Source organism: Lissotriton helveticus, chromosome 9 (genome assembly GCF_964261635.1).
Source record: "Lissotriton helveticus chromosome 9, aLisHel1.1, whole genome shotgun sequence".
Classification (NCBI taxonomy): Eukaryota; Metazoa; Chordata; class Amphibia; order Caudata; family Salamandridae; genus Lissotriton; species Lissotriton helveticus.
In genome coordinates this window covers 184,546,125-184,567,935 of record NC_136070.1, presented here as the reverse complement: position 1 = coordinate 184,567,935, position 21,811 = coordinate 184,546,125, and the positions used below count along the sequence as shown (strand labels likewise).

The window sequence follows — 21,811 nt, the reverse complement described above, 5'->3', positions numbered from 1 at the left end:
AAACTGTGCCACCACCAGAACAATTGAACTCTTTGGAGCCTGAACTGCTGTTTCAGGACCAGACAGTACCAGGAAAAAGACGCTACAATTTGCGACCGAAAAAAACAGACTAATAAAAGTGATTCCTTTTTATGATCTGAGACCAAGACCTATGGACTAATAAACGTATCTTTTTCCCCAAATCCTATTTTTGAAAGTGCAGATCTCCCATTTAGGAAACTTGCTTATTTTTGTTTTTCGAACCGCCATCCGGGTTCCGCTGCTAGGGCCGCGATTGGTTAAAGTCTTCGGAAGTGCAGCCAACGACGTTAGGTCGGTGGTTCTGGTCGGTCCAAGGGAGTTGCCCTAGACTGACAGAAGCACTCCTTAGCAGAATCAACCTCCTCGTCGCCGGCAGCACCTTAGAGAGGATGGAGTTTCCTGATGTGGAGAGACCTGCCAAACAAATGAACTTTAAGCAGAGACTATGTAACACGATGACAAAGAAAAGTTTTATAATATTGTGTATTTTTATGCTATCCAGCGTAATGATCTTTTTGATAAGTTATGTTTTACTCTCTTTCCATGTAACATTTGCGCCCACTGCACCACCCATACCTCCTCCTACTGTTTCCTCTCATTCTTTCCACCCTCTGCCTGACAACGAATCGAATAGGAGATTAGAATTCATTAATAACTCCTTTGTTCAGTTATTACACCAACACCAATTAGTAATGAACACAACTAACTGTTGGGTGTGTGGTCTCATGCCTCACACAACGGATAAAGGTATCCCCTATTTGGTCCTGCCATTTAGTCACAATGGTTCAGTATGGGCATATAGGACAATGTTCATATATGCACGAGAAATCCAACCCCTACGTTCTGTAAAAGACAACCTCAAGACTAGCGCCCTAGTCAAAGGTATAGTTGACATGATCAAGGAAGTAACTTCTTATGAAGATACTCCGGATGATGAGATACTTGCATATGTAGGTTGGAACGTGACCGGATATGGCACTACATTAAGTGAGAAACAGCAAGCCAAAAGATCGTCCCCTATCTGGATCGTACCCCATCAAGGTCACCTGTGTCTGCAAGGTATTGGCAAGAATCCCAGAGCTCAGCTAGGGAAGAGTATCTGTTCAGAAACGTATGTTTTTGGATCTCAGACTTCCCCTGCGTTTTTAGCCGCTAAGGATACTTATTTCATCTGCCATGATAGAGCCTATACATGGTTGCCCCCTGACTTCTCGGGCTCATGTTTTGTTTCATTCCTGTTACCTCCCACCTACACAGCAGCGGCGGATTACCACCGGACAAGGGTAGTTAGAGGTGTTTTGAGTAAAGAAGACACTGCAGGTCAAGAATTTGGGGACTTTGCAAAGGGTTTTCTGCCGTTCTGGGGATCCATGGCTAACAATAGAAACATAAGGCAATTAACAAGGGTAGTTGAATCCACCGTGATTGAAACTGCTGGTGCCCTTAGTAACCTGACTGCTGAGCTCCAGTCGGATCGACTTATGACCCTTCAGAACCGGGTCGCTTTGGATGTAATACTTGCGGACCGAGGTGGAGTATGCAAATTGATCCAATCTAGTTGTTGCATTTTCATCCCAGATAATGCTCCAACAGTGGAACTGATATCTGCCTGGGGATGGAAAATTCTTATGGTCATTGGGATGGTCTTAGCCATTCTTTTCCTGTGCATACAGTGTGCTCCTGCAATATGTGGCCTCTGCGTTACATCATGTGTAAGGAAGCCTGTGTCAAGAGATGAACTAAGTACTAGAATGATGTTACAGCAACATCTCAATGACTTTAAGGATATAGATCTGGACTCAGATTAACATGAGAATAGATTAATTGCCTATGTAAGGGCAAAAGGAGGGATTGAGGTTCTGAAAATCTGGATTCGTATAATCGTTCTGGACTCGAGAATTAAAACTTCGTCGAAATATGACGAATTTGGTATCAAAAGACCGAGAATGACGAGTACATCATGTACATGTATTTTCAGCATATTCGAGTGACGATTTCACCTCGAAATCGTCATTTGCATTCTAAACCCTTGGCTCCCATTTATATGTTGCCCTTTACATAGGCCTTAATCCAGTTGAATTTGATTCCACAAGGACACGTACTCCTTAATCGACTTTTCCCTGACCTCAGTACAAGTTGGAACCATTGCCCCAGGCCGAACTCGTTAGGTCAGTTCCCTCCCAGTGGCCGAGCAAGATAGCATCTAGGCTCAACAAACCATAAAACCATTTCAGCGCGCACACCTGCCATATCTCGCTCACATCTATCTCCGCTCCTTTGCTTCACTTACTTTATGGTGGGGAGGTGCCCGTTTTTATTAGGGGTCCAGTGATATCTGATGAAATGTTGGGCCTTGCCAAATGATTTGTTGTAGGCAGCACGAAGTGAAATATGGACATGTCATCATGACTCTGCTTTTTCTTTTGAACCAGAATATGTTAACTATTTACTTTACAACCAAGAATGTTTTGCCTAGGGCCTAGAATCGTGTATAAAAAGAGAAGCCTGACTTTGTAAAAGTGTGCAGTCTCCTGAGAACATACCCGTATTGTACTTCTAGGACACCTGTTACCTTGGTTGCAGCCAATAAACTAATCTTTGACTTCACCTAGAAGACTCTGAAGTTTCTGTAGGTCTGGATCAGGAAGAACCCGAGGTCTCTGGGTGTTGATTCCCTGGCACCCCTGGGTTACCGGTTCTGTGCCGGTTCTTAAAAACCCAGTACCTCACAGCCAGTCGCGAAGGTGGAGTAAGACTAGAGCCCCTACCCACTGCAGATGGGCAGCAACCACCGCCATCATTTTCATGAACACCCAAGGGGCAATACTCATGAACCACAAGTAACGCCTGTGGGCCAGCCCGGCATGGATGTGGAAATACAAGTCCTGAAGGTCCAGCGCTACAATCCAGTCTGCAGGGCACACAGAACCTGAGCCAACATTAGCATTTTTATATTGCTCTTTCTTCTGGAAGGCATTGAGAGGACGCAGGTCTAGAATAGGACGGATGCCTTTGTCCTCCTTCAGCACCAGGAAGTAGTGGGAATAACAACCATGTCCTACATCTTGTGTGTGCACCCTCTCGATTGCTCCTTTGGCTAAAAGAGCCTACACATCTTGATGAAGCAAGAAGAGATGGTCCTCCATTCTTGAGATGTTGTGCGAGGTGAAGGGGTTTCCAAAAATTGTGGGGTGTCCCACTTTTGGATGATCTGAAGCACCCACTTTACTTATTCTGCTGCCAACAGAATGGCTGTGCTGGATGGAAGGCATGCTAAAGGGGTTTTTAGGTGTGGGACTGGGGGCTGGGCAGCATGCTGAGATTGAATCCTACACAAAGGGCGAATCTGCCAACGGTAACCCAGCAGGAGCACCTTTCGGCTCCGTGGGCCCAAATGCACCCAGAGGGAGTTGATGGCCCAAATATGGTCTGCATGGCGTCATAAAACTCAAAGTTGGGCAGGCACTGGTCCAGCACCAGGAAACCTGGGGTAGAGCGGAGCGGGCCTTGACGCCGGCTCTGCAGGAGGAGTGTGGGAGCGGGCCTGGAAGCACAATGTTGCAAAGGTAAAAGCCAAAGAGCATTTCAACTTGTTGTTCCTGTGTTTTTTTGACCTACTCATCTTTGATGAGTTCTTGGAGCGCAAATACGATTGTCCGTAGGAACGGCTTCGTGAGCAGCCCCAAGATCTTCCACAGGAACGTGAATGGGACTGAGAGAGGCGTGGAGCCTTCTCCTTACCGCTATGCCAGGAGCGTCATCGCCGCTTGCGAATCGCCTTTGGGTGCATCGACTTGCACTTGATACAGGCCCTGGGGTCATGGTCTGACCCCATGCACCATAGACAAACCAAGTGGGAGTCGGACACAGACTTTTGCCTGTGAGAATCACAGCAAGACTTGAACCTTGATGGTTTGCATGGGACTTAATACACCAGGCACACTGGTAGCAAACCTAAAAAATGTTGTCAAAAAAGGTTTGTCTAAAATTCAGAGAGCTGTTGGCGCAAGATGAATGAAACTGATGGCAGCGCCATGAGTGGTGCCTATAAAGGTACCGCAACTTCACTTCAAACGCATATGCCGTTGATGGGGAGACGAACGACACCACCTACCAGTTCACAGAGGTTCTGTTCAACATTTTCCTGATCCAGTCTGACGCCTGAGGAAAATTCCAAGGTTAGGAATCTGCGGTTAGCAGTCTCTGTCAGAAATTAAGTTTATTAAATGTTATCTCCATCTAGGAAATCACTACAAATTAAATTTGTGGACATTTTGAAATATTAATTTTAATCTCAGTTCACTGTAAAAATCAGATATGTAATAAATATTTGAAAAAGATGATGTTTAAAAGGTTACTTTTGCCCTGCCTATAGTCCCTGGAAGCTAAATCTGCCCGCTTCTGCCAGCAAATAATTAGCATTATCCATAGGGCTGAATGAGGTGTGAACTTGCTCCAAGAATAGAAACAAAAGGCTTTGGGTGTGGGGAGGTGGAGTAGTGCCCTTGAAAGTATGGCCTGAGAGCTGGAACCTAGGACTAGATTAAGTTGAAAGCGGCCTACCCTATCTCAAGCAGATGTAACTAGCACCCCATGCCTGTAAATGTAAATTAAAATGTAAATTGATACTTGTATAGCGCACTACTCACCCGCAAGGGTCTCAAGGCGCTTGTACGAATACCGCTGTGGAACCCATCCTGGCTTTCCCTGTGAGGTGTCCACTCCTGGGCACCCCCAAGGTGGAGGCCAGGCATCCTTAGCGTTGTGGGGGCCGTTGTGGAGATTAAGCAAGCTATTGCCCAGAGTTGCAGAGTGGGACTCCCTGATTGGAATAGGCGCCGAGGTGAGAATTATCAGGTCCGTGGAATTTTTGAGCTCAAGACCCGCCGAGGCAGGGAATTGAACCCTGGTCCCGGGCTAGACCTCTGCACCAGGGTCTGCCGCTCTAACCATTGAGCCACACTTCTCCACTCCTATTTTGAAATCACCCACCCCGACCAGCCTCTATCATAGTGCGCCTCTTGTTGACATCAGTGCCAGATCCTTCTGGAGTGTCAAGACCTGCATGACAGGTCTGCTGGGGTTTTTCATTTAACAGTTGGGTTGCATTTCAAAGGAGGGAAACAATGGCAAAACAATTTGTGTATATAGACTGTCTGATTGCTGAAAGCTTAGATTTGTTCTACTATACTTCTGTCTCTTAGTTTTTGGGAGCACAGGGACTGCCTAAAACTGGATTTTAGTGTTCAATGTTGGAGGACTCTAGGATTACCATAGTACACTCTCCCCCACCCACCCTCCCACCCCCGCAAGCCTTCCAAGCCAAAGGTTAATGAGACCGAAGTCTTCTGTCATCTTGAAAATTCCCAAAGCAGGTAAGGTTAACCCCACTGTGGTCCATTGCTTAGGGCATCCCCAGGGGTAATTTTCAGCCAGTAGCATGTGCCAGGTAAAAATGTGACATCTACAGGTACCCACTTCAGAACACTCCTGGACCTGTGGGAGATCAGAAGAGGACTGAACCTGCTGTACAAGACCTGAGAAGAACCTAGAAGACTGGAACTGTTCTCCCTTTTGTAGCCTAGACAAAGAAATGGACTTCAATGGTTATAAGGTTTGACCTCCTGTTAAAGTTACAGGGATAGAGCAAGCTACAAGAGGCTTTTTCCTGCACCTGCCCAGTTGACAAGTGGCAAATAGACCTGGACTGGATTCTCCTGTTGGACTCTGCCTGCTACTGTATGAGTCTCTAAGGGGCAGATTTACGTTTCCTGGCGCATCCCTGCAAATCAGCAGGGATGCGCCGGGAAAGATATATCACGCAAGTTTACCCTTGCGCCACCACAAATGCGCCGCATTTACAATGCGGCGCATCATGGTGCAAGGATAAACAGATGCATGTTGCATCTGCTGGCGTAAGGTTGGCGCAGTGCTGGAGTTGCGTCGCGGGCGGGACGCAACTCCAGCACTGTTCCAAACCTGCCTATGTCCAACATGGTGCGTTAAGCCTTACGCCTGCTTCAAGCAGGCTCAGGGTTTTGGCTCAACATGGCCGTAAAAGTGACTCAGTGAAATCTTGTAGATTTTACTGGGTCACTTTTACGTGGCGTTCCGGCGCCGGAACGCCCACCCTGCGCCGGAACGCCCACATGAAACCTGACACAGGTTTCATGTGGCACAGGGCTGTACAACGTGACGCATCTCCCTAGATGCGTCACATTGTAAATAGGACGCAACGTGGCGCATGGTTTACGCCGCCGCTGCATCACAAAAGTGACGCAACCGCAGCGTAAAAGTAACGCAAGGGGCTTGTAAATCTGCCCCTAAGTGCCTCCCTTGAGGTACCGGGAGTTTTTAGAAGTGTACTCCTGTTGTGGATTTGGACTTGAAGTACTAAAATCAGAATATAAAATCTTTTGACCAGGACAAACCTGGTTAGTGTATCTAACCTGCGCTCCATTGCAGTCGGTGTAAAACTTCACCTACGTCCTGCTCTACTGTGACCAGTGTCTATCATTTGCACACTGTGCTTCTTCCTGCTATTTGTACTTAAAACCTTACAAAATCATGTTACTGGTTCTCCTTGTAAGACTGTTTACATTATGCTAGAGCTAGGCCGTGCAGAGTCCGCCTGCACCACCTGCGATCACACTGGAGTATTTGCCATGAAAAAGTTCCAGATCCAGTCTGATGCCTGGGGAAATTCAAAAGGTGAGGACTCGGCACGACTGGACTGGCAAACTAAAAGCAGTCCTGGTGAAAAACTCTCAACCCAGCCTTCTTTTCTCTTTCCATCCATATATTCTCTCTCTCCCGCCTCCTCTTCTCCGATTTTTCTTTATCCATCCATGTGTCTCTCTATCTTTGAAGCCTCCCTAACCTGCTGCAATTAACTTCAATGCTTCAATCGTAAATACCATCAACTGAATAAAGTCACATTGGCGCCAACAGCAGCCCTGGGGTTCCAAACCCAGGTCCAATGGTTTGCACCACTCTCTCTGGACCCCTGCCCATCCACACTCCCCTCCCCAAGGGAAATGCCAATTGTAATAAAAGACCAGAATGGCCCTGGGAACCTGCGGTTAGATATAGTAGCCACTAGAAAAAGACATTTTAGAACGTAGGAGTGCATAAGCGAAAGAGTGGCACGATTGTATGAGTGTATTCTCACAAATTTAGATTTATGTTATTTGGATATAGTAGATTTTCATGTTCCAGTGTATAGTGAATTAAGGGATCTGTATTAAATCTTTTGGTCATGACAAAAGCCTTTAGACCTGGTCAGGGCTGAAATGGCTGAAACATGTTGACCACAATAATTTTTTTGTTTGGGGGGGGTCATAATATCGCCCCCTTGAGCATCACTTTTGTTTGACAAAATAGCAGCTTTTAAAAGCACATAGCGCTCTCCTTTTTGCCACTCGCAAAGAGAGCTTATATCACAACCTTTAGACACTTAGTCTTCACTCTATAGTTAAAACCAATAAAATACTCACTTTTTTACATTTGATAGAATCCTTTTGGTTATCTAATTTGTAGAGCACTCCAATCACCCGCGAGGGAATCCAGGCACTTGGGCAGATGTGGTCCCTGCAGCATTATTAAAAGAGCCAGGTCTTCAGCTTCTTGCAAAACTCTAGTAGCTAGGAAGAGGCTATGATGTGTTGTAGGATATCGCTCCAAGTTTTCGGTACTATGTAGGAGAACAAGCGACCTGCTCTGCTTTTGTGAAAGCGGGGTGTGTGTGAGTAAGTATGAGGCTAAGCTTAGTTGTCTAGATGGATTGTGAAAGTGTATGCAGCTATTGAGGTATGTGGGTCCAGTGTTGTGTAGGGCTTTGTAAGTGTATGTGATGAGTTTGAACGGTTTATGAATGGGGAGCCAGTGAAGCTCCCTGAGGTGAGGTGAAATGTGGGTGCAGAGGGAGGCTTGAGTAATAGTGCAGCGTTCTGAATAGTCTGAAGTCTGTTCAGGAGCAGCTTGGAAATTCCAGCTTCCAGTGCGTTGCCATAGTCGAGTCTGATTGTGATGAGTGCTTGCGTGACAGTTCGACTGGTGTTCTGTGTAAGGCACTTAAACATTGTTTACAGCATCCACAGGATGTGGAAGCAGGTGGAGCTCAGTGCGTTGACTCCTGCCATCATGTTGAGCTTGTCGTCCAGGTTGAGCCCCAGATTTGTAGCGTGGTCGGTGGGTCAAGGTGCTGGTCCTAGTTCTGTCAGCCCCCAGGTGACGTCCCACAGGAAGTTCCTGTTTCCGGAGACCAGTACTTCTGTTTTGTCAGAGTTGAGTTTCAATCAGTTGGTTCTCTTCCATTCTGTTGCAGGGGAAAGTGGCTCTTCTAGTTCTGATGGGGCTCGTCAAATCAGCCGGATTAGAAGGCAATTGACAAGCAGGAAGGCTTTTGTTTAGGCAGGTCTTCTATCGCCAGAGAGGGAATCTGCCCCAGGGATGGAATGAGGTCTAAAAATGCAACCGATTACCCTCACAGTCACAGGGGACTCAACTGTAGGAAAGGGAGTAAGGCCAGAAAATATAAAAGCTAATGAAAGTCACCTTTGCAGTGTCTGTCTATACAATAAAAATCCATGTTGACTAAAGGTCTGGATTTTACTTATTAAGTTATATGCCTCAAGAGTGACTTTATGATGTATATTTTTACTGGAGTTGGAGAGATCCGTTTTTGCAACTGCATAGTTTTAGAAACATGCTGCATGGATGCAGTCTCGCTTATCACATAGCACTTAAGCTTTTTACCTGTTTTTTTTAAATGTACAGCTACACAGCTTACACAATAGATGCAACCACTATGCCTTTGTACCTAACTGACTAGGGACTGTGCAAGCTAACCCCAAAGTTAAATATAGCAGTTTGTGAAAGGCTATTCAGCGTTTACTTTAAACATCCTGACGTAACTTGGAATTCTATGCCTGTTTCACAGCCCATATCATGGGTTTTGCGTCCAATATAACTGAATAAAGAGTGGGGGGTAGATTTTCAAACAATTTGCGCTGGGTTAGCTTCACAAAAGTGACGCTAACCAGCACAAATGTTTTTGGGGAATTTACTTTCCAGCGCATTAGTACCCTAAAAGTAGCGTGATTCGTTGCTTTGCGTTACTTAGTGCCAAGGTGGTGTTACATGGGTGGTACATGGGTGTTCCCATACAACCGCACATGCCTTCTGAAGCAAAACCTTATCTACATACAACTGTGGACATGGTTTAGTGCCAAAAGTTCAAAGGAGGCGCTAACAGGAGAAACCTTTTTATTTCTCCTTTCTTTTCCGACTTTCCATACGTGCTGCACTGTGCAGCACACATACAAAGTGGGAAAAGCTTTAAAACTTGTCTAGGCATGGTATTTTGTACAGGAAGGATACCCTTCCGGTAGAAGAACTGTGCCCACTGTGACAGACTCACGAACACACACTCTAGCACTAGGGCGCTAAGGTATGTGTGTGGCCCTCGGCAGCTGAAATTGGCCCCGACGCTAGGGAGAGGGGAGGAGAGAGCCATACCTCTGAAGATATGGCACTCTCTTAATCCCGATCACGCGACGCAGCGCAGCCTTTTTGGGTGCTGCGCTGCGTTGATTGTATTTTTTTTTCTGCCCCTTGATTTTCTGTAGAAATTGATTGCTTATTAAACTGTTCAACACACGGAGCCTACATTTTGTGTGGGTCAAGTTATAATGCTCTCTCTGTGCCATTGGATATAATAATAAAGGAGTATTGTTATGAATATGTGAACTCAACTGTACAATATTACTTCAGCTCGGAGTACCACCTCCAACGGGATAATCAGCACCAGGTGGTAAAAGAGCTACAGCATTTTCAGGAAACACAACTCATCGCAAACAAATAAGCTCACATATGGAATCTGATATCCAGTCAGCTTTTACCTATTGTGCACATTACAGCTAGCATATAAAAACATGTCAAAAATGTTGATTAAACTAAATAGTAGAAATGGTTTCTATGCCTTAACCCCTTCGACGCTCATGACGAGCTGGGCTCGTCATGCAGTAGCCTCCTGCTACGCTGATGACGAGCCCAGCTCGTCATGTAAAGTGGTATCTGTAGAATCCCAGCACAGGAGAAAAATCCCCATAGCGTTCAAGGTGTTAAGGAAAGGCACATGAAGTTAGAGCCTGCATGGAAGCTCCAAACTGTCCTGTGGTCAAAATCACAGCTTTCCGTAGTCCAAAATAATGGCATTTACGGGCAAGACGGTGAAATGATGGATGGGTTTAGGACCCTTTCTACTTCTGATTGTGATCTGTACCAGTGGCTGGACATAAACTGTGTAGCAGTGCAATAAAACAATGAATGGGCTTCATGCTGCAAATAATGAATAGATAATATTCTCCTTAATTAATAAAATCTTGGCAGCAGAGGGCAAAGGGATTCTAGCTAATAGATTTCATGCTTGGATGTTATTAAACGACTATAAAATTCTCAAACCATGGTATTATTTGGAGGCTGGTTGGTCGGTGTCGCTGAATAAAAAATGAATGCTGTATTTTAGCTTTTTCGCACATTTTGCCTTGGCTTTTGAGGGAAGACTCAGGGCCATATTTAGAAGACAATAACGCAGCACAGCGCTGCAAGCCATCTTGGAAAGTGCAGGGATCCATCGTATGTACAACAATGCGACACATCCCTGTGATTTCCTCTGCACTGGCGCACAATAGGCTGCCTAGTGCTAATGCAGGCACCCATTGCACTATGGTGCGAGGGTGCCTGCATTGCAGGCATGACTGTTTTTGTACAGGAAGGGACGCATTTCTGCACAAAAACAAAAATTCATGGCGTTTTCCTCCGGTGTGCGCTGCAGAATGCAGCAAACATAGAAAGAGGAAAAAACGAGGAGAAATAAAGTTTTTTTCTCGTTGTTGCGCCACTTTTATGCCCCCCACGGGAGGCGTTAGAATCTGATGCCTTCCCAAGTTTATGAAACCTTGTAAATCTGGGAATTGCTTCAGATTCCATGGGTGTTGCACGGGAACACCCACAGCAACACCCATGGAACGCCCCTTTTCACGCAGAGTAATGCGTGAAAGGGAGCCATATTTACAAGGTCATGAAAAGCCACACAGGGTGGCTTTGCGTGGCCTTGAAAATATGGGCCAGCACACTGCGCCACCGGAGCATCAAAAAAAGTGATGCTCCGGTGGCACAAGGGGCTTGTAAATATGCCCCTCAATCGCCTGTTGGCTATGTAGGTCAGACACCGAGGGCCTTGTCCACTTACTCTGTATCTCTTCCTATACCTCTAAGGGGAAGAAGAGCACTCTTAAGAGTGCCCTTTAACCAACAGGGTATTCGTTCTTGCAGGCTGGCTGCCATCGCATGCTTTAATTCTATGGACACTTTTCTGAACAACCGATTTACCAAATTTCTATCAAGAGCTGATCAAAGAACCCAAGAGACTGCGATGAAATCTGCTAATTTAATAACTGCTACACTTCACCGAAAGAATCATTTAAACTTTTGTATGATGTTTTTAAGTTTCAACTTTTTGTCTTGGAGCAGTGTGCAATGAGTTTGTAATGTTGTACTTTTGTTGGCAAATGCAATTGTATGTAATTATTTTAATTAAATATGCATAATAAATCTTTACTTACTTGACATTGTCTTTTAACTGTTCAATTATATTTTCTTGTACACTACTAAGTCTTGGTCGTTCTGGAGAGAAAACTACACAGTGCACAATGAGATGCAGCCACATTCAATACTGTACTGCTTATCACTTCTGTCACGTGCTGGACATCATTTAAAAACAAACTTGCTTTCATCATTTGAGCATGTTGTTCAAACTATAGAGATAACCTTTGTTTTATTCTAAAAGATAAACTGATACTGGTCTAATTTTGAGAAGAAAACTTGAATTCAGGCACAGCATCATTAAAGATACTTCCACACAACAAACCACAAATACAATTCTTGCTTTGGCCATATTTTAATAAATTATTTAGATACATGTATCCAGATCCTTTACTCGACTGAACTGTTTGAAGCAATCATATTTTGATGCTATTCACAAGATCTCTAGAAAAAAAGAACATTACAGTCAATTAGCAAAAACATTTTCATGGATGTTGATACATCTAATACAAAGAAGCTTCAAAATTGAGGACAATACATTATTTCTAATCTTGACAACACACTAGTCCTGTATTTTGGCCTCCCAGAAACAAAACAATTGAGAGCAGATAACAACAAAATAGAGAATGTTAGTGTAGCTAATTTTCAATACTTCTATTATTTGTTGCGTTATTACAACAGACTTCACTAATTAGCCTGGCTAGCCCTGCAACCAGGTCTCAAGCTTGCTTTTAGTGATTGGTTATTTGCTTCTGTGGCCCTGCCAGCAAGAAATACAGGAGTATAAGCTGTTACATCCTCGAAGAAATTATCTGTCAAAGACCTTGTATGTGAGTTAATTGAAATTTGCATCACTGTTCAAGTAAACCTAAGAGTATTTATGTTACAACCAAACACTAGTGCATAGACAGTAATGAGTGTTTTCACACAGGAGGCTCAGAATCAAACATAATCACTCCAAAGACCCTCCGAGAGATATTTACAATAAAATTTCGGTGCACTGTTACTCAAAAATTGATAACGCCGTGCTCCGACATTTTTTAAATTCAGGGATGCACTGTATTTACAAAAATAGGGCGCACCCCTGTGTTTCCCCTAGCGTTGGTGCTAAAAAAAACTGCCTAGTGCCAACCCAGGCAGCCATGCGCCATATTGCAAGGGTGCCTGCACTGCAGGGGTGATTATGTGCATGAAGGGACACCTTCCTGCACATTTGAAGAATCTTTAAAGGCGATGTGCTGTTTCTATGTGTGCTGCATTCTGCAAAGTACCAGGAGAAATTAATAATTTCTCCTCGTATCGCCATTACTAAGCCAGGTTTTACATGATCTTAGTTGTTGGCACTGCCCCATCATTGTAAATATGGTGCAGCATAAAAAAGCAATGAGTGTTGAAGCAGAACACCTAAAGCAACCCATTGCACGCCCCTTTGATGCCAAGTGAAGCATGAAAATGGTCCTTATTTACAAGGTGCCGTTAAGCCACGTTAAATGGTTTAATGCCACTTTGTAAATAAGGAAAGGGGGATATCGCAATCAGGACGTCGCTAAAAGTGATGTTTTGGTGGCGATATCCCCTTGTAAATATGCCCCTCAGCTATCAGAATGCCACAAAATAGAGATGTCAAAGATGATGCTAGAAAGATGGAATCTATATAGATAAAGAAGTACATTGACACTCAGATTACTCCAAGAATGTCACAAGAGATATGTGTCTCTAAGAGGTAGCACAGAAGGAACAGGAGGGCATATTTACAAGGAGCTAGCGCCGCCACAGTGTCTTTTTCTTTGACGCAGCAGCGGTGCAATCAGTGGTCCACACTGCTCCATATTTACAAACTGACACATTGGGCCCAATGCATCAGTTTGTAAAGGCCTGCATTACAATATACCTGCGCCAGGTAGAATGTATGCAGGGTAGACGTTTCCATATTACAAGCCACGTATAACTGATGCAGTGAAATTTACAACTTTTCACTGTATCACTCTATGACTTGACTGCCTCAAAATCCCTACATCTTCTCAAACCAGGCACAAGGATTGATGCAGGACTTTTAACATGGGAGTCACCTCTGTGTTCTGACGCATAGCTCAAGTTGCGCCAGTTTTACAACCACCTCCAGCAATGTGGAACTTTAGCGCCAAAAGATTGGTCAGAATTTCTGTTGCATCCGTAAAATCCTTGCACCATAGAGCACCATCTTGTAAATTTTGCGCATCCATGGCCTTGTTATGGCAGGCGCAAGAAATCTGATGCATTTGTGCCAATGCGTCAGTTCTTGTAAATATGCTCCAGGATGTCCAAGGGAGCAAAGGAGACCAACTAATGCAAGAACGTACTAATATTGAAGCAGACCTGTTGCCCAAACTAAATACTGCTAACATAGATATCGGTGGGGGATTGATGTTATTGAGGGGACAATGCCCTGTGGCGCCTTCGTTACAGGTGTCGGACTGGGTGTGGGTACCCCTATCACCTCGGGCTCAATTGGAGAAGTGGGGACGGGACCTTCTGATCCCTCGTCCTCCTCTCCCACAACCGGGGTAGGCCTACGCTTTTTGCTCTTGTCCCCGCCCTTCCTCTTTGGCTGCGCTTTATTCTTTTTCTTTAATGGGGGAAAAGCCGCTCTCGGTGGCACCCCCTCCCTGCGCGGCCTTTCGACTATCCCTGGCTGCTCTTCCTCGCTCTCCTCGCCGCTCTCTGGAGCGTCATTACTCAGCTTTCTGAGCAGCAATTTCATGATTTGTGCCAGCTCGGGGTCCGCATCCTTCCTTTTATGCCCCCCCTTCTTGGGCGCCATACTGCCGACACTTATGTCCCCACGCGCTAGCTCGCAAAAGTTCTAAACTGCTAGCTGCTCGGCCTGCGTGCGTCCAAGTTGCCTAGCAACGCTCCCTCAAGCACCTCCACAGCGCAGACCACGCCGAGCGACCGCAACGGGATCCCCGCTCCCGGTCCCTCCCTGAGCGCCGTCCACGTCGCCCGGCAGGAGCCCGCACACAAAGGAAGCCCCGCGTGCAGCCGCAACCCCCGCAAGGCAGGAAATTTAAACACTTCGTAACCCTCTCCCCCCCCCCGAGATCAACGGCTGCCCACGAGGCCCCCCAAGGCACCCGACTCCTTACCTGGTCACGTGGTCGACACCCGAGTCTCTGGAAACCGCCAACCAACGCCAGGTGCCCGCCGCACTCCCTCGACAATCCAACGGGAGGTGCGGTGAAATCGAAAACGCCGCCCGCCGCGAGAAAGGCTCTCCCGAGTTAACAAGGCCGATCCTCGATCGCGGTGAAGGCTGCTGCGGGGCACTTTGCAATCCTGGAGAGGTGGAGGGAACAGAGACCCAGGTCACAGGGAGTTGGCCCTAAATAGGCCAAAGGTCTCTGCCCTCCCACCACTCTGGATGTGCGTTATCGCCCGTGACCCGGAAGTAGAAGGGGCCGCCGGCTGCCGATAGGGCCGCTCGGCCGCCCAACCACAAATGACTGCGGGGCGGGGCCCGGAGGTGCCGGGTCCTAAGGGCGCGCGTCGCGATACTCCACGCTTGGCATTGTAGTAGTTTTAGTGGACCTAAGATATGTATGAAATTTACAGTAGTTGAAATATGCTTTAATGCATGTTATATAAGTTATATTGATTGCCGTTTCGTGGAGGAGTCTGCCGTGGCCTGCCACCGCTGCCATGTACTGTTGGGGCTTATCGCTGTCTTCTGAGGGGGGAGCTTTGCTGCGCTCCTGCCAGGGGCTGGAAGGAAGGAGAAGGCTAAATCACCGGCCTTCCCCACGCTCCCCTGCCTGCCGGGAGGGACTTAGAGACTACAAGTCCCAGCAAACTCAGCGCTTGCCACAGCGCCGGCAACACCTTTGGACAGTTAGCCCCTCCTCCCCACAGTATATCTTAGCCCTGCTTCCACCGCGGCGCGGGACGTGCGCCGGGTGAAGCCTGGGCCAAGGGCCGGCCTGTCTGAGCCCGTCCGAGACTGTCGAGGCTGGGCCGGGCCAGAGCTCTTGGTTAATATTTTTTTTTAGACCTTGTTATTAGGACCGGGCTCCAGTGGCAAAGAAAAGGACCTTTAAGATCACTCTGTGGGTAAGGCCTATCTGAACTCTCCTCTTTTGGACTGGCTTGGCTATTTGTCCTTGTGCTGCACCCTTACTTTACTATTTTATCCAATTATAATAGTTCTGTGTGTATGGTCATTTCATATTCTTTATTATTATTTGTCTTTTAACTGGTTAATTTTAAAACCTCATAATGTCACGGCGTTAGGGAAGTAAAACCCCAGTTGAGCATGCCAGTTCTACTCTCGATAATGACTTGTAAAAGCTGTGAGTGCCATTAACGACCAAATAATTAGAGCTGAGCGGCGACTCTCGCTCGATTTAAGTAGCTCATCAGCATTGCCCCTAGCCCCGTTAGTAGCTGTCGAAGAAAACAGGGAGAATATTAGTATTAATACTACTCCACATATTAGCTTAGTTGAGCCATCTACTGTTCCGGATGTTACACCTAATTTATCAACACCTGGATCGCCTGCTCCGAAAACTAGAAGGGGATGTAGGAAAGCTCAAACTAAACGAGGTGCAATTAATTCGGGCAAGGGAGCCAAAAAGTTAACTGGGAATGCACCAACCGTAGATGATCATTTGGGCAATACTAATGCAGTAATATTAAATAATGCACAGATTGAGCAACTGATGAGTATCTTTGTGGCCAAAATTGAAGGATCTATTAAACCCCTATCAGATAAACTGGATAGTTTAAACAGTGAGGTCAAGCGGATTGGGGGTGAGATTTCACTTCAAAATGAATTATTAAAAACCCATATGAACGCCCTGGCTAATTGCCGGGTTAGTACGGCCACCGGGGAAGTGGCTAAACCCGAAGCACAAAGTAGTAATGGGAGGGCTCATACATTTATAGGAGAGCTGAATAGACAATCCCCTAATGTTGAAAAGAGTAAGACAGTTCCAGACCTTAGGGGGGAAACAGCAACGAACAATACCAAGCGTAGTAAGTCTATAAATGTACCCCCCTACTGTGCGCTGTATGTGGCATTCTTAACTAACGTCCCACCGTTGAATGAAAATCTGTCCCCTAACCAGCTGGAGACCCATGAATCTCTTAAAAATAAAACTATTTCATGGCTAAATCGTGAATGCGGGTTCCCAGTGGCATTATCCAATCAGATCCTTACCATGAGAAGGGTCAATTGGATTGGAAAATCGACCAAAAATACCAAGGGGGACTGTGTTATCATAAATTTAAAAAAATCCTCATTTTGTCACCACATCCCTGATTAGAGCAACAGCATTACCATATAATGACCAGGGAATTAGATTACGCCCCCTTGGTTATTTTTATAGCCACCTAATGCACCAAATTAATGGTGAACCCAACATAGACCCACGTCTCCCCCTTGATATATCCAGAAAATATGAGGTCCCTATCTTTAATCGGTTTCAATCCTTGAGCACCTTGGACGTTAACGATTGACATAACCAGGACCATACTGCTACGTTGGAGGTGGTCACCCCCAGAAATGTTGAAAAGGAGAGGGATAACCCAGGAGAGTCAGGGACCATCCATGTGATTGAACTTTGTAATGATGTCCAAGATGGGGTTTGCCCTATTAATACGCGAAGAGAGGGGGGTGATGGCAGTGGGGGCCCAGGCGTAGGTCCGACCACCATCCCGCCGAACAAAGGGAAACATCTCCCGCACTGTTCCATCGTTAGCTGGAACATCGCCGGATTAGCCTCAAAAGGGGACACTTTGGGATGGACAGATTTTATTAAGTCACATGACATTATTTGTTTCCAGGAAACTTGGTGCCAGGATATGGTTAGTTATGATGATCACGTCTCCTTTAATCTACCAGCACAGGCCTCGGTCTCTGGTAGAGCCAAGGGAGGCCTTTTGATACTGGTATCTGTCAACCTCCCCATCACTGTGAAAAGGTATCTGAAGGTTGGGGTTCACTCTCAGATCCTGTGGCTGCATCAGAAACAAGCCTGTAATGTTCTTTTAATCAATTATTATAATAATGTTTTTGATAACACGCGACACCAAGTTGTGAAGGACTTGGAGGCAACTGTAGGCGAACTGATTGCAGGGGAAAACGTTATTTTTGATTTTATCTGGGTGAGAGATTTCAATATTTCTATCTGTTCCACGTCTACCTTGGGGGTATGTGGGGTTAAAAATAATTTAGAGGAAGAGGACTTGCACTTCCCACATAACTTATATGGTGAGTCACTAAATAAAATAATGGCGGATCATGATTTAGAAATCCTGGCTTATGCCAAGGACGAACTCGGTGATATTATTCCCACATATACGGGCCGGAATGCTAATACTGTGATCGACCATGTATGTGTATCATCTAATATTACTTCATTGTGTAATGTCCCAAAGATTGATGAAACCATGTTAAGTGACCACAATTGTATTATTTTAGAAGTTATTATTTGGGAAGGCAGGCCCTTATCCATTTCACGCACTGTAATGAATATTGAACCCCACAGACCTAATGGTGTGAGAGTAAGATGGAAAGGAGAAGAATCTGAGGCGGTATTAAAATCCATTGTTATAGGGTGCATTGGAGAGATTAATGCCATTCTTAATACTGATCATGACCCAGTAGATATTTTAAGGGATTTTATGATTATTAATAAGGTCATCGACACTATGTTCACTAAAACCGGCCTGGGGAAACCTGTCCAATAAGGGGTGGTTTGATCACACATGTACTGCAATGCTCACTGAATTAAAACAGGCCTTGGCAGCCAGGCCGAGAGATAAGAAAGCGGTATCCAAACTTAGATGTGATTATAAGGTAGCCCTTAAGCATAAGAAGATAGAACTACAGCAAGAGGCCTGGGAAAAGTTGACACAGGCTGCGGAAACTTCTAATTGTGCGCTATTCTGGGCAACAGTCAATTCCCCCTTTCTCAAAGAAGACATGGTCCCAGAACTCACGTCTAATGTCACCAGGGAGGCATAGGTAGCTCACTTTTCCACCATATTTAAGTCTGATAAACCGCAATGTGCTAATCATAGTTCCTGGCCCATAGTGCCGCTGAATTTCACTATTGCTGAGGTCGAACAAGGCATTAGTGCCAGCAAAGGGAGGAAGGCCCAGGGGCTGGACGGGGTCCCCATCGATGTGTATAAAACCGTTCCGACGATGTGGGGCCCTGTGTTAACTAACCGTGGGCGGCCAGCTACGCTCCGTGCACGGAGTGCGCGTAGTGCCGTCTCCTACGCATTTTGCGTAGCGGGCGTAGCCAGGCGGCACTACGCGCGCTCCGCAGACGGTGCGTAGCCGGCCGCCACCCGCCTCCCTCCCGCCCTCCCTAAATATGTAAATAAAAGGATAGAAAGGTTTTAAAGACACTTACCTTGTCCGCCGCGTCCCCGGGGCTCCCTCTCGCCGTCCCTGGATTCGCGCCGCCATTTCGGTTACTAATGCGCATGCGCGGGCGGCCGCGCATGCGCATTTCTCATGAGAAATGCGCATGCGCGGGCACCCGCGCATGCGCATTAGTATCCGAAATGGCGGCGGCGCGAATCCAGGGACGGCGAGAGGGAGCCCCGGGGACGCGGCGGACAAGGTAAGTGTCTTTAAAACCTTTCTATCCTTTTATTTACATATTTAGGGAGGGCGGGAGGGAGGCGGGCGGTGCGTAGTGGGGCTACGCGGAGTGCGCAGGTGGGCGTAGTTTTGCGCCCACTTCGCGTAGCTCCGCGGAGCCCCACTCCGCACACTACACCCAGGGTTACTGTTAACCAATGTATTTAATGCTGCGGTATGCAATGGAGTTCCGCCGACCTGGGGGGAATCTATTATAATCCCTATCTATAAGAAAGGGGATAGGGGGGACGCTAAAAATTATCGTCCCATCTCCCTACTAGAGTCATCTGTAAAAATTATGAGCAGGATACTACTGGTAAGGCTGGAAGAATGGGCAGAAGAGAACGGTATCATGGCCAGCACCCAGTATGGCTTCAGGAAAGGGCGTGGAACCCTGGACCAGTGCTTAAATTTAAATCTGCTTATTGGGAAGTATACCCAGGCCAAAAAGGGCTCTCTCTACCTCTGCTTTGCAGATTTAAGCAGTGCCTTCGACCTGGTGGATCACTCTATTCTTTGGGCGAAGTTGCTAGAAATGGGGGCCCCAGAAGGTATTATTTTCTTCCTAGCACGATTATAGGATAACTTTCAAACTAGTGTTCGTTATGGCATAAATGGGGAGTGCACTCCTAAATTTAAGGTTAGGAGCGGGATATGACAAGGTTGTGTACTTGCTCCCCTGCTTTTTATACTTTTTATCAATGAGGTAGACGTGGTTTTAAAAACAGTTAGTGCCGACTCCCCAAAGGTAAATGGCCTTGACGTATCGGTATTGTTATATGCGGACGATGCCGTGTTACTGTCAAGGACCCCCATCGGTCTCCAGCGTTTAATAGATAGGTTCTCCATTTTTATTAAAGTTAGGAAACTACTTATAAATAAAACCAAAACTTACACCATGATCTGTGGGGCAGGCCGCAGGAGATCCCATAACTTTTTCATTGATGGGCACAGGGTGCTCCAAGTTGACAAATTCTGTTACTTAGGAATTACCTTTGCCAAAGATTGCACCTGGGTACATGAAATTACCAATGTGCGGTCTAAAATGGCAAAAAGTGCCCATGGGGTTTTTAGATTTGCAGCCAAGATAGGGGATAGACGCATTAGGGTTATGTTACACATCTATCAATCACGATGTGTGTCTATTGCCTTATATGGGGCTGGGGCTGGGGCTTGGGGACACAGTTCTAATGGTTGCCTACAAATAGAGGAAAACATTTTTCTCAAAAAACTTTTGTGTCTACCAAAATCCGCCCCAAATGATTTAACCCACAGAGAACTAGGGATCAATTACCTGTCAGACCTGATATCTTTGAGGCCGTTGATGCTATGGCGTTCGATCTGGCAAAAAGATGAGACAGCCCTGAATAGAGCTGTTGTTAATGACTGTCTCTCTGTTGATAACCACCTTAAGATCCCTTGGTTAAAATATATAATACGTAGTTTCCAGGAAATTTTTGATATAAATATTGTGACCGACCCCTATTTTTTTTGTTTGAATATGTTTATTGAATTTTCAGTTATTATCACAATACAATGCAATACATTGAGGATGTCAGTAGTTAAACCCTCCAGGTCCCAGTAATGATCTGTACAGCAATAACATTAGATTACACATATGTCTCATACCACAACCATTAGTGCGGGAGGGGGAACGGAACTATCTAGAACAAATAACCTTTCCTCACTTCACGTGTAATAGAAAAGTGTTTCCCATCTCTACAGAGCTATGGGCCGTCAGCTTGGCGATATAATGGTGCTCAGGAGTTGAGTGTATGGTTCCCGTCACAAAACCGTGGTCTACTGCGTGGTGCAACTATGCGCCCACAGTGGCGACAAATGATGTCTTGCCCCATAGGTCAATCGCAGTAATGGTTCCGATTCTGCGGATGTGTCAGGTGGTACCCATCCTCTTACTTATTCGTCAGTTCTGCGTGTCACAGATCGTGCCTGATGGACCTGTTATGTGGAGAATCCCCTCAAGTGTAGATGCAAGTACTGCGGATCGAACGATATCATTTTGTGTCAAACATTATAACTAACAAGTCCGCTAAAGAAATTGTCTGCACATTATTAACTCAGACAACCGGTGGGGGGGTGAGGGGGGAGAACAACTGTATAGGTCGACAGTGAAAGGGGTCTACAATAAAGTAAAGGGGTGATATGAGAGGGGGGAAACAAAAGGAAAGAAGAGAAGTAAAAATAAAGAGCTGTAGTCTGGGGATTTGCTGTAAGATGCGTAGGTGGAGAGAATGTTCATGCGTGCAGGTAGGCGTGTGTTATTGCAACCAGGCGTTGAGGTTACATGGCGGAGGCGGATGCGCGCAACATAAGTGCGCAGAGCGTGGAATATTGGCAGTCAATTTCAAGCGTGCGGGGACGATGCAGGTCTGCTCATGTATGTCGTGCGGGTAGCCCCCTCGTTTCTCTGGTGCATCTTGTCTCTGGCTACCGGGGCAAGAGTTCCCCCTGTAGGTGCTTTATGTTTTCCCTTCTGTCGCCTATTATATTGGTGGAGCCTTGTGTGTTAAACGTCTATGTGATTCCCTG

The 21,811-nt window shown here is 46.0% G+C and overlaps 1 protein-coding gene across 1 annotated transcript in view; it reads right to left on the bottom strand.

Moving 5' to 3' along the window:
• Nucleotides 1-11,964: 11,964 nt before the first annotated feature.
• ABHD12B (abhydrolase domain containing 12B) overlaps nucleotides 11,965-21,811 on the bottom strand; it is a 257,788-nt gene continuing 247,941 nt past the window's right edge. Inside the window, exon 13 of the mRNA XM_078662023.1 lies at nucleotides 11,965-12,072. Within this exon, the coding sequence (XP_078518149.1) occupies nucleotides 12,045-12,072 (28 nt within the window). The 3' untranslated portion in view covers nucleotides 11,965-12,044. The remainder of the gene's footprint in view (nucleotides 12,073-21,811) is intronic.